General features: G+C 36.3%; 1 protein-coding gene across 4 annotated transcripts in view; it reads right to left on the minus strand.

The window, feature by feature from the left end:
* Positions 1–13,317, minus strand: part of CDKL5 (cyclin dependent kinase like 5) — a 144,700-nt gene that overhangs the window by 30,072 nt on the left and 101,311 nt on the right. For all 4 annotated transcript variants that reach the window (XR_014849815.1, XM_085051195.1, XM_085051176.1 and 1 more), the window contains exons 12-14: positions 11,201–12,224; positions 7,759–7,864; positions 5,586–5,709 (exon numbers count right to left, since the gene is read on the minus strand). Coding sequence is in view for 3 of the 4 variants with exons in the window: in XM_085051195.1 (XP_084907321.1) it covers positions 5,586–5,709; positions 7,759–7,864; positions 11,201–12,224 (1,254 nt within the window). In the remaining variant the exon portion in view is untranslated. The remainder of the gene's footprint in view (positions 1–5,585; positions 5,710–7,758; positions 7,865–11,200; positions 12,225–13,317) is intronic.

Raw genomic sequence — 13,317 nt, forward strand, 5'->3', positions numbered from 1 at the left:
TTTAATGTGGACATTACAACACTACTACAGCAAAAATTCTCCAGTTTAAAATGATTATTATATTTATAGCACATATTTTAAATATCCTGGATTGGTAAGGATTCCTGTTGCTGTCATGTCCCTGTATTTGGTACTACTACAAGTAGTGTAAGAGCTGTAAGGCACTCTTACACAAGTCACTTAAATCACCAAGGAGAAAGCCAAAGAGTAAAGCCTACGGACAACTTTACCAATTCAGTGAACTCAGAAGTCTGACTTAAAACAGACAAAACACCTGCTTAATTATTTACCAAATGACTTTTTACTTGATTTGTTAGAAAAGCTGAAGGAAACCATGCACCCCAAGTATCCTGCTTGTACTCAGAAAGTCATGTAAATGGTGCTAAGAATCTTCTGAGCCTTTCCCCAAAGGAGCTCCTGTGCATTCACACCTGCAAACATGTCCCAAACCATAGCTCCAATGCAAATTACCGACCTGATGATTGCTGTCCACTGAGGAACCAGTGTCAGATCATAAGCAGGTCCCCAGAAGGTTACTTTACATTATCCTTTAAACTTTTTCAATGTCTTGCTATGGTTTTTTTATTCCAAAGTCTATTCCAAAATGGAGATGCTATATTTTAAAAGGTGAAGTTAATCTTCAGAGTGAAGCTTGGAACAATTTTTGCCGTACTTTTAGACAGAGATTCACTCAAGTGTGATTCTTTTCTTTGGCCCAGTGAACCTGGATGAGAAAACTGCACTACACAGCAGTTGAGCAGAGAGGAGAGAAATGACATTCTGCACCATCATTTCCTCTTTATGACTACAGTGACCAGAGAGAATAGGAAAATAAGGGGCTGAGAACTGCTCATTTTCAATTGCTGCTTACCCAAAAGCCAGTGGTTTTATACTGCATGGTTTATGTCATTAACTCCTATGACTCATATTGCAGTACAGTTGTCTGAAAAAGCACTGACCTTGAAAAGCAACTGCTTCAAAACACATGCTCATTATGTGAAGAGAGTGAACATATATAGCATTATAGCAGGAAGCTTCAACACCAGGATTTTGTATTGAGTAAAAATAGAGCAGAACATTTTGACTGATGATGAAACACTGGGATATTTTAGGCATTCCAAAAGATGATTTTCAGATAATGGCCAGTACAGGAAAAATTAGGATTATCGGAAAAACAACCTGTATGGTAGAGTCACTCAACACTAAACTCTCACAACATACTGCAAGTATCTTGGTATTTTGCATAAAGCTTCAGCTCCTGAAAGAAACAGTTCCACCAGAATCTGTTACGTGCTGTCTTAGTACCAACTAAGAGTAGCCCTAGAGAAGAGCCCCCAACTCAGAGAGCTCATTCTCAAGCAAAAACCAAGGGCAAAATGTGCTCTGCTTTGTTATTTTATCTTTGTGTACCTTTTGCCTGCTTAGGACATATAATGTAGAACGCATTGGTTATTCTGGTCTGAAACATTTGGAAAAGGCTTATGTACAAACAGAAATTCTGTCATTATCACTCTTATTTATTGCTCCTGGTAGGAAAGGTATCCAGCTTCATGCAGGTGCAATGAGGTGTAGCAGCAAACATGCATGTGGCAAGCAAGCTGATGTGCTTTCACATTAACTAAAGGGAATAAACAGGAAGCATGTTGCATTCATGCTGCCATGGAGATTTGTATTGCAGACAGCTCTTTTTGGGAGGCAATTCCTTATGCTTGTTTTAGTTATTCCTCAACAACCCTAATCTCAGCAGGCAGCCTGGCTTGGAAATCCTCTAACTGTCAGGGTAATACTCCCTTTACTGATCCAATCACAATTACATGAGTAAGGTTTTTGTCTAATGGAAGAGTTACTGAAATAGCTGACCTTTGAAAGATAAATGGACAAATACTAATTCTCCAAGTTAGCTTTTAGTTTTGCTTAAAGTAAGACCCTTAAGGGGCAGTTACACAGTTACCATTTAGCAAAGGCAAGAAAATGACAGAAACTAATGTGCCAATTCAAATAGATAGTTCAAGATAAGAATCTCAATTTCACAACCTGAAGCCCACAGGAAAACTTAATGGTCTAAACATCTGGAATTGAAGCCCTAAAAATCAAAGATCAAATCTGAACTCTGTTTGGCGCTTCAATTTTTTATTTTTCATGTGGAAAAGGAGGATTAACTGAAATAAATCCCAGATCTATTATCTCACATACAGAATACCATTCAGAATTTGCAATTTCCTGATTTTTTTCAAATTCCATTAAAGAACTGGAAATTATTTAAAATGCAGCGACAGTCATCCTGCACAGACAGCAGAACATGCTCTAAACTAACTTGCTCAGATATTGGTAACCTTTTATTTTCATGGATAGTAAGTGGGACTATAATGTTAACACTGATAGTGAGATAACAATATAATAGTCAGTCATGTCCTCTTCACAAAGAGCCTTGAAACTTACTAGTGGATAAAGTTTTAAGCTTTTTACTCTTGTAGGAGTGAGATTTTTTTTTGTTCTTTTCTTGAATGACAGAGATTTTGTGTGTGTGTATATATATTATATACATATAAAAAAACCAATCAGTATTATACGTATATTTCCCCTTTTTTATTGTTTTTACAGAAATGTATGACCTATGCTAGAGAAGATAGTACAAGCTGCTTGTCATAGCATGATTACATTTGTAAGGACATAAAAGGTCTAAAGAAAAATGCTTTCCAGAAACCCCCAAATATCTCATCAGCAGTCAATACAAACATTTCCAATATGATTCCAACAGTACTGCATGTTGGAATTTATTCTAAAGAGATATTTAGAACTATGACAAAAGTGAAGACAACTCAGGCTGATGTTCTGGCACACTGGCAGAACACAACTAAGTATTTTGCCTATACCTACTGATTTTGCCCAGCTCAGGACAAAGCTTGTATGAGTAAAGAGAATAAAACATCTATTCCTTTATCAAAAAGAAAAAAATTGAGCAAGTTCAAGGCCATTTACAGGACATTAAACTTTAGCAAAGAAAATATTTTCTAGAAGGATGAAAAATTTGCCTGTTTTCAAATCAAGTTGACTGAAGTTCAGGAATTACCTAGAAATTTAAGAGTAAAATCTGATGACAAAAGTCAAGTTTATAACATCTTTATTTTAAAAGGCAGGACAGTGGGAACAGAGCAAAGAAATGCACACAAAGACAGGGGAACATCTGTGACAATTCCGTCTAGCAAACATTCACAGAATCTTTGACAGAAGAAAGGCAACACAGAGCAATAGTATGAGAAGCAATATTTTACAGTAGTGGCAAGTCCAGGTGGAATACATGTCACTCATAATTCAAGATGAATTGTCATGTACCATTTAGGTATGTCAGTCAAACATCAAATATTTACTTCATCATAAAATTGATGTAAGCAGAATCACATTCCATTAGAGCTTTCAACATTTTCATAAGCATTTACACAACTTCTATACAGAAAATTAAGTAGAGGAACATTTACTTTTCACCACGCAGGAATCTGATTAAACTGCATTTATGGCACAGAACAATTTTGCAACAACATTAGACCATTGCCAGGACAACTTGAACAGAGTTAGCATATAGAGCTGGGCAGGAAACATTTGGGGAAAATAGGGAATAGGAAAAGAAAAGAGAAAGATAAGCATATGGCAAAATAGCAGTAACTTGGTGTTGCAGGTACTGCTATTCCTCCCATTTCATAAGAAATGCTTATTCTTCTGTGGGTTCTTCTCTCAAAGGAGCTGTTCCACTTTGTGAAAAGATTTGAGTACATTATTTGGAGCAAGGACTTAAATCTAACTGTCTCAAAGTTAATGAAGGCCTTTTTCACTAGACCATATTCAGCACCTCTGTGTCCTTTCACTGTTTTAACAAGATGAAACAGCTTCAAGAGAATATATTGAGGGGACCAGACAATGTGCTCCAGAACAACCTCTAACTTGTGGTTCAGGGCATTTACTTCTTAGATCTAAAATCTTGGTTCAAGTTTCTGGTTTAAATAATAAACAACAAAGACCCTGCATTTAAGTTCCTCACATTCTAAGAAATAATGCTGCCTCCAAAATATTTGTTATTTTCAGAGTATCTCTGGTTTTGACTGGCAATTCCATCCTGGAGTTGAAGAATCTTCACAATAAAGGGTTAATGGATATCAGCCAGTTCCTTTGAAAAGTTTTGGTTTTGCTAATTTGGCATTGTAAACATAAAAAAACCTTAATAAAAAAATTCCCAACCAGCTCTAATAACATATGCTTTTTTTCAGTTCAGAGTTAAAACAACATTACATCTTTCTTTGCAGTCAAGACAATATATTGCTGAATGATATATAAAGCAAAACAAGATTCCAGTTGTCTTATGTTATATGCAATAGAAAGATCCAGATATGAAGGACAACAAAATATGCAAAAGGGTTCAACAGTAGATATAAATACCTTCTTTAGTCACATAAGTCACAACATAAGTTACCACCTTTTTACAAAAATGACCGGTTTCCTCAGCTAACTTCCAGAAAATGGATGTAGGTGGAGCTACTGAAGGACAGGAAGCAGACTCTAGTGAATCAGAGCAGGTGAGAAGGGTTCTGGAGTAAACATCTTCTATTACTGACATAGGCAGAAAACCTGAACACAAGCTGAAATACCAACGGTCCACCACCCACCCCCCTCCCCTTTCTATTTTAAGCACATAGTTCACTGGTCATTTGCGTGAAAACACCTAAAGTCAACAAGCCTCTGAAACAGCTCTTTAGACAGCATGACTTTATGGCCCTTTCAGAGAGAAGTGCTTCAGAGAGTGGTATAAAGCACAGTTGAACCATGCCAATGCATGCAGTCCATTCCTTGCACCAATCCTTTGAAGCTCCATCTGCTTATTTTTATTCAATGTGCTTTATTGTGATTTAACGAAGTACAAGATTGAGAATATTTCCGAGCCAAACAGCTCTCAGAGAGACTGAAGGTATTTCCCTTTAAGTCCTGCAAAGCTATGTATATGCTGTCGTTTTATTAGCATAATTAAAGTTAAGTGCTCTATGTTATATAATGGAGCCATGTGATGCTTTTAATCTTTTAAGATCAATATCCACCATTAAGATGTTGCCTAGTCCATTTTCCCATAGAATGTACTAATTTCCTTCTGTGTGTAAACAAAAAGAGCAGCAGTCCCCATTGCAGGGTGAAAATATGCTTCATTAATATAGTCCTATTTCATATATGGAAACATGCATTTTGATATTTTTTCCACTCATCTGACAATTCATGCTTCTGGGATCCACAAATTACTATACATACTATACACACACAAGCACTTTGTACTATCTTTAACTGAAGACTAATAGTGGGGAAAAAATTGTGAAGGACTGGACGAAAGTATATAAACTTTAATGCATTCATGTTATGGGTGCAATGAAGTATTTCTTGCTGCTCAAAAGGGGACAGAAAACATGCCATGCTATGCCAGTATAGTTGGAGGAAGCAACTAAGCATATGGACAATTGCATATCTTGAGAAAAGCATGAAGTTTCTTTCCTCCTGTTAAAAACACATTTTTTCCTGCTATTCTCTACACATGTGTGTAAATTACAACTCACCAGGTATCAAAGGTGGTTTGTCTCTTGGGGTGGTTTGTCACCGTGGTGCTGTCGGCTGGTAACACCGAGGCTCTGTTTGACACATTGTTTTCTATGTAGGTACTGTCTGGACGCGGAGATGGAACTGAACACAGAAACAGCAAACAATGCACACTGAGCTCTGCCAAAAATCCCAGCTCCCAATGCTCTGCTTCCTCTCTGCATCTTACAGCAACAAGAGAGTGAAGACACAGTTGCACTTCGTGTAGGATTCAAAAAAAGCTTTGGGACATTTTGTGATCCTTGCAAGGTAATGTTGGTTCTAAAATGAGACCATCATCAGAACTTGGGTAAGTTGGTATTAGATTTGAGAACAGCTCTATTTGTAAGGAGCTGTAAGTGTGAATGATATTTAAAAACAGGAAATAGACTGAGAGGTTGGAATGCTGTTACTAAAGACATTAAATTTTATAGTTTACACTTTGTCTTCACTTTAGACCTTAAAAAAGTAGTACCCATCTTGAAAAAAAAAATGGATTTTTAATGTAACTAAGAGTAAGAGATAATGCCCTAAAATTAAAATATCAAAATCAGATATTATGTATTTTTCAAACAGACATACTGTGGTTTTGAAAATACATTATACATACCTAGAACATAAATTTATTAGAATTATGAATATCAGTAGAAATACCTGCACTGGATTAAAAATTGATCAGACACTAGTTGAAACATTAATGCAGCATCACATTACACAATCTATCAACACAAAATCTGTGAGTTTTTGTTCAAGCTGTAGTGCAAAAGTATTTATTAGCATATACTGATTTATATTAGCATATAAATCAGTATATGCTAATAAATACTGATTTAATACAAAGGCTAAGAATTATATAAGTAAGAATTTACCTTTTTCACAATAACTTGCATGTACTATTACCACCAGTTTTGCATATACTATTATTAATGTATTATTTAAATATAATACCATCTTCCCAAAGAAATAGTTAAGTCCATCTAAAATATATTTGTTTGATAGATTCAGTTAAAAAGTCTCTAGTTTATAATAAGTAATTGAGTAAATCCCAGACCTACAGTTTCTTTAGCACATGACTTATGGAAAGTCATTCTTCTTTGGAACTTTTGTTTCACTATGTATAAAAAAGAAGTATAATCCACATCCAGTTTTAGGAGCGTTTTAGGGATTAATAAAAGTAATTTGGGATTGAGGATTCTTAAGGATTTTGTGTTGCATGTGCAACAAAACCTTACACTGAAAAGCATCACTCGAAACTGTAAAGCTTTAATTTTGCTCACAGGTTTTAACATTGCAGTGGAACACTGTCAAGGATTGTCAGATTTTAATGTGTCTAAATCAGGTCATCAGCCAGCCGATCGACCTGAAGAGGCTCAGGGAGAGATTTGTGACTCTACTTAGGGTTATTAGGTGACTCATAATCGAATTTCAGCTGATTGGGACTTCTTAAGGTTCAGGGGAGCCCCACAAGCCTCCTAACACTTGCAGGACAGTAATTAGCTTCTTATCATCTTTTTCAAAACAATTACCCAGGTTTAGCCATGAGGCAGCTGCTCAGAAATCACCATAATACAACAGTATCTATTTGTGTTTACATACAAGGACCTGTTTTAGTATTTATTCTTAACTGGAATTATGTCAGTGTTCTCCTGCTTGTTGGAAACCTTGATCTTTAGTAGGTCTTAACAGAAGAAATGCCAAAGGTTTCAAGCCATGAAAAATTAGCATTACACTTCCATGCAACAGATTATCTGAAACAGATCAGCAAGTATGTCAATGTGTTACACAGGTGTTTAGATAGAGTCTTCACAGGAATTCAAAATACAAATTAAAAGTATTAATTAACTCCTTACTATGGTAATATTAGTTTATTTTGTTCATTTTGCCCTGACAAATTATATTCTGATTTACAGGGTAGTGCAGTGGATATACTTGTCAATTAAAGTGAGGTATTAATTACAGATAAACAATATGGTACCAATGCAGGTCCTGTGAACAACCTAGCAGGTAAACTTGACTCCAAAGTGGTGTAACAATTCTTTTTCCAAAAAAATTTTGTAGTTGTTCATATTAATTTTCTTTATCAATTTCTACTACTTAATTTATATTCAATGCTAAAATTTTTGATTAAATTTGGAAGATCCACCATAAAATTACCTCTGTAAAAGCTGCCAACTCTTCTCGGAACAGGGTCATTATACAGAATTCTATTTTCCTTAGTAGATGCTCCATCTTCTGTGTGTGGATCATGATATGCTCCACCCTAAACAAAAGAACAATAAACTTTAAAATGGAAGACTGTAAACTGATTTGCAGTTTTTAACCAACATACATAAGCAAGAAAACTCTAAAATTCACCATAAAATTTTCCTTTCATTTATTTATAACTGTCAATATCAAATCACAGACTATGTAATCAATAATTACTTAGTTTTGCTGCTTGCTGGCTTCTTTTCAAAATGACAGAAATGGCATTAACAAAATTTTGCCTTTACGTTGTAACTTTAAAGATGCAAGTCTGATTCAGAGCCTCAGATTTTCAACGTGAATGAAATGCAACTGGAACATCTCTGGAGGCTTGTTAAATTAATTTCTGATGGAATCTGGTCACTCTGCTACTGGCAAACTTTAAAAAGCAGACAGGAAATGCATCTAATTTGTGGTAATTGCAACACCAAAGCACTATCATCTCTTATAATTTTTTATCTCTTAACATCATTACCTAGAGGTAGCAAGAGTCACAAAATCTACTGTATGCAAAATAAGAGAAAGTTTCTGAACTAAGAAATCTACAGGCAAAGTACTTCAGTCAGGCAGGATAGCAAAATGCATTTCACTACCTCTAATTAATTCTATTTTCCCGAATACAGGACTTCCTGGAAACATCCTTATGCACATAATTTGCCACCAAATATGACTTAACCCCACTCTCAAACAAATCAGAAGCTGCAATTTTTCCCTCAGTGTGGACTGACCACATAAAATTTAATGCTCTCTACAAGACCCCACAGGAAACTACTGAAATCACTGTATGAATCAAAATCTACAATGTCCAAAAAGGACAACAGTTAAAACCCAAAGCCACAAAAAAACCCAACCAAAACTAAAACCTGGGATTTCAATTCACTGCATGAGTGATTTGCAAAATCTACTTTGGCTTTTGTTGATCAAGATCTGGTCTCACCATCACAGATATAACAATCCTTGAAACCAAGACCAGAACTGCAGCTAAAAAAATGCTTCAAATCCCAGTTGGATTCTTTGAAAATTCACCAGAGAGTGAAACATTTGATTAAATTACTACTTGTATTAGATAGCTCTTATTTGTCAGCAGTTAAATTTCAAACATGAGACAGTACTGGCAACTTGTATTTGATTTTCTTCTGCTTAACCCTTTTTGTGTACATTTAGTTTAAATGTAAAAAACCCCTTAAACAAAACTCTGGTGTTGAGACTTGAAAAGCCCTAAAACTAAGACTGGATGGGAGTATTTTCTTTTGTTTTTTTTTTTTTTTAGGTAAGATTTAAAGCTTGGCAAACAAAGTATGTTTTTCTTTAAAAAGACTTGGTAGAGCCAAAAAAATCAATGAGAAACTAGAAACATCGAAGTGAGGAAACCACAAAATATGAGCAGAGAAAGAAAACCAGGAGAATTGATCAGAAAAAAAAATTAAAACAGTGAAGAATCTATGAGAACACATATTATTAATGAGTTTTTTAGTTCAGTAGCCCTGAGAGGGGTAAAATTTTCTGATTCCTAATGCATAATGTAGAAAAGGGGGGAAAAAGGGAGGATAGGAAGGAGGCAAAGAATGACTTCTTTGTGAAGATGCCTTTATGAGGCTTAAGAAGATTGACAACTTATTTTTGATTTGCTACTGAAAGCAGTATAAACAAATAAAAAAGTTTTGTGAATTTACAGACTTAGCATCCATTTCAGAAGAGTCGTTTGCCTTTCACACTTCTAATGGTTGAAATACAGATTTAAAAGCATTAGGTGAAGGCTGAAGTTTTAAAAATACTAACCACAAGAAATAAAGGCAAGTTCTTTATCTTGAATGAATACTTTTCAAAGCAAATGAAAAAGAACAAAACCATAAGCATTAAGATTTAAATAATTTTTCCAATTAAACTAGAAATTTGTCAACCAATTTTCAAAGACAAAGAATGATTCAATAAAAACAACTGGCCTCTGAATAGTGGAAATAAAATTACTTCAAATTACTATCTGCAGCATAACGCAGAAAATGAACTGAAGAATACAAGGCAGCAAGAGCTTTTATTATCAGAAATGGATATGTTGATATTATCACCCTTCCAAGTAATATGCTGAAGAATAAGTAACATTTAATTTGACTGAAATGAGAGAGACAGAAAAATAAGTACACAGAAAAAAAATGGGTTTTGAAATGGAGCTGCTGTAATCCCTTCTGGGTAGCTTTTTTAAAATTGTTATCCTATTGCACTTATTGTATTGTGATATTTTCTTATGTTTGAATACACATAATCTTGAATGAAGGATGTTCTATGTATCAAAAAACGTATTATGTCTTTTTTTCTCTGCTGGACTGAGGAGGCAACCAGTACCTGAAATTCTTCTTTTTATGGTACTTGTAGACCCCTATTAGGTCAGCTAACACATGTTTCTTAGATGAACTAAGTAGGCAGAGTATTTTAGTTTCTCAGAGTAAATCATAATCTTTGGACCTTAAATAATATTTGCACCTCTTTGACTTTCTCCAATTTGTCAACAAATCTGAACTAGATGTTCTTTCCTTAGAAGGCAGTTAATCACAGGTGTAGGAACAGAGAAACAAACACTCATTTTTCTATTTGTCTCTGCACCATTTTGTTAACAGAAGAATTTAAAACTCTGAGGACAAATACAGTCATCTTTACATATCTGATGTGTAAAACATGAGATAATTCAGAAGTGCTGTGTAAGGAATGTAAATCAACACCAGAACCAGCCTGTCCTCTACTCCTTAATTAATGCTCACAGATAAACACAACCAGGTATCCACTGACAGTAACCACTGAAGTAGTCAATTTACCAGTTGCCACTACAACATAAAATATCTAGATTACCCCAGTTACTTATCATACCAATCTAAAGAAATATTGCAATCTTTGATATTTCTCTAGTAAATTAGGGTATATCAGCAATAATGTCCTCCTATAAGTGACTGAAACGCTTCAAAAATTACCATTAGCATTCATAACAGAAATACACACAAGAAAAACTAAATAAAAACACAAATGAGAAAGTTAATTATGCAGAATGATACAATAAAAATTACATCAGACAATGTAACAAAATACTAAAAATAACTAATGAAATTTTAACTTCAGAGACAATTTTTCTGTTCTCAGTGTTTCAGTACTTTAAGATAATGGTATTCATAGTCCATTTTTTAAAAGCACTTTGAAATATTCAGCCCTTCTAAAAAAAAATCCCAACAACATCCCCCTGCCTTACAAGACAAATAAATAAATAACTGGAAAGAAACAAACAGAAGCCAGAAAGCAGGCCACTGCCCCCACATGAAGTAAAAAGAGGAAGGTAAGCCTTCCATAAGAGGCAATATTTCGGACTAACCCTATTAGAATCTTCCGTACAGTCTTCTCGTGATGAGCCAACAGACCTTGTGAGTGACTTATGCTGCACCTGTGGAGATAACAGTTGCAGGCTGTTTGCTCTGGCTGCCATCCCTTGCCCTACGCTTAAGCCACCCTCTGAGCCCTTTGACCTCACTCTGTCCCGGCTCACATACATCGAGTGTCTATGAGGGCGCTGCTGTGAAGAAAAAGGACTGGTATAACCTAGACCATAGGAAAAAGATTCATGTGGAGCAGACAGAGAGTGGGAATGGCTTCCATCCATGTGATCTGGCAGTTTTAGCTCCTCCATTGTTTTGGAGTGTCTGGTTGTTGGTCTTCGGGTGTCCAGGGTACCCTCGCTGCGGTTATTCCTCCCGGATGGACTGAGCAAAGTTCTGTTATCACTGTGCCGGGGAGCACTTGGACTGGTGGGAGAGTTCAAGTCCATACAGCTGGATGGAAAATACCTACTGGTGTTTGGTTCTGCAGCTTGGGCCCTGGCCTCAGAAAGGTTGCCCACGGATTTGGAGTCTGTCAGAACTCCATGGCTCTTGGACTTTGTCCGATAGGAGGGACTCTTAGAAGACTGCGGGATAGTGTCGATGTAGCTGTGGCGACTGTGCTTGTCACCAGGCTGCAGCGTCCCGGTTTTGCTTTGACAAGTTTCCATAAAGGAGTGCCTGTTCTGCTGGGATCTGGTGTTAGACTTCAGGTACTTTGTGCCTGAACCATCAGAACTTTTGGTGTCCACGTTAAAATCAAATTCTGTTTTTCCCTTTGGTTCCTTTGGGCTGAGAAGATGTGGCATGTTATTATTGGCTACATCCTTGTTGCCAGATCCAGGTGTGTTGCTTGGTTTTTTTGCATGCATTGGACTAGGTGCAGGTCCAGGAAGGTTTCCATTTAAAAAGCTTTCATTTGCTGGAAGACCCTCTTCTCTTGGCCCACCAGCCCCTAGTGTCATATCCTTGCTGTTTGATCTGTGGTGTGACTGCAAAGCAGAACTTTTGCTGGCTTGATTTCTATATTAAAATGCATAAAGAAGCATTAATATACCAGATTACTTATTCATGTATTAATAACTTTAGAAAAGTACACTCATTTCAGCTGCCATTTAAAACCACAAAATTTAACTGCACTAAGATCAAATACAGCCAACTGAGACACCAGAAGCTCCACTAAAATAAGAGATCTCCAAATGTTAGTACTTTGTTGTTTCTGGTTATATTCTGATGGCAAACTCAGCTTTGGTTATTGATTTTGCTGACAAAAAGCCTGAAGATATCAAATCTAATAGAAATTCCAACAATAATTTACACATTTTTTGCATGTATGTGAGTACTATGGGAGTACACCATTAAGTTAAGCATTACATTATGAAAATTAGCTGTATATCAGTTGAAAAAATCTTAAATACACCTGGCATATCAAAGGAAGGTAGAACAATCAAGTATGTCAGCACTGTCAGAAAACCCTGATACAATCAGCGCTCCAGGCTATTTAGTGTATTCCTGGTTTGGAGGGGGAGGGGAGAGGAAAGGAGGGGAAAAGAGGTTATTATTCAGGTACAGACATCCAGATGGAGTAAGCCTGAACAAGCCCTGTAACACCAAACCCAAAGCCAGGTCTACCACAGGAACCCCAGCTTTTGTGGAACTTGGCACCATCCCAGTTCTTGGCACACTAACTCATCCCAAAGCTGCACCTGAAAGGCTTTGCAACCTTTTGCACTGACTTGGTGCAGAGCTACTTGGTGTTGTCCTTAACCTCTACTCTACTTTCCAGCTGTTCTGGTTTTGTGATTACAGGACTGATATAGGAGTTGGTTCTGCAAACACTGAGCCTGAAATTTTAGGAGCTGGATTTATTATCTCAGGTTTTCTGGCATTAAACCAGTTCTGCTTTTGGACTTAGGCTGGCACTGCAAACTAGCCAAGACTGAGCAGTGCTGCAGCTGTACTTGTTTGCCTTGATGGACCTAGGCAGGCTATGAGCAATTAACTTATTTCTGTAGCAAACCTATGATGCAGCTCAGATATATTACTGAGGGTTGAAGTAAGAGCTCCCTGTACCTTTGTTGATCTTGTTAATTATAATCGGCTAATGCTAGTCATT

Source organism: Lichenostomus cassidix, chromosome 1 (genome assembly GCF_008360975.1).
Source record: "Lichenostomus cassidix isolate B80296 chromosome 1, HeHo_3.0, whole genome shotgun sequence".
Classification (NCBI taxonomy): domain Eukaryota; kingdom Metazoa; phylum Chordata; class Aves; order Passeriformes; family Meliphagidae; genus Lichenostomus; species Lichenostomus cassidix.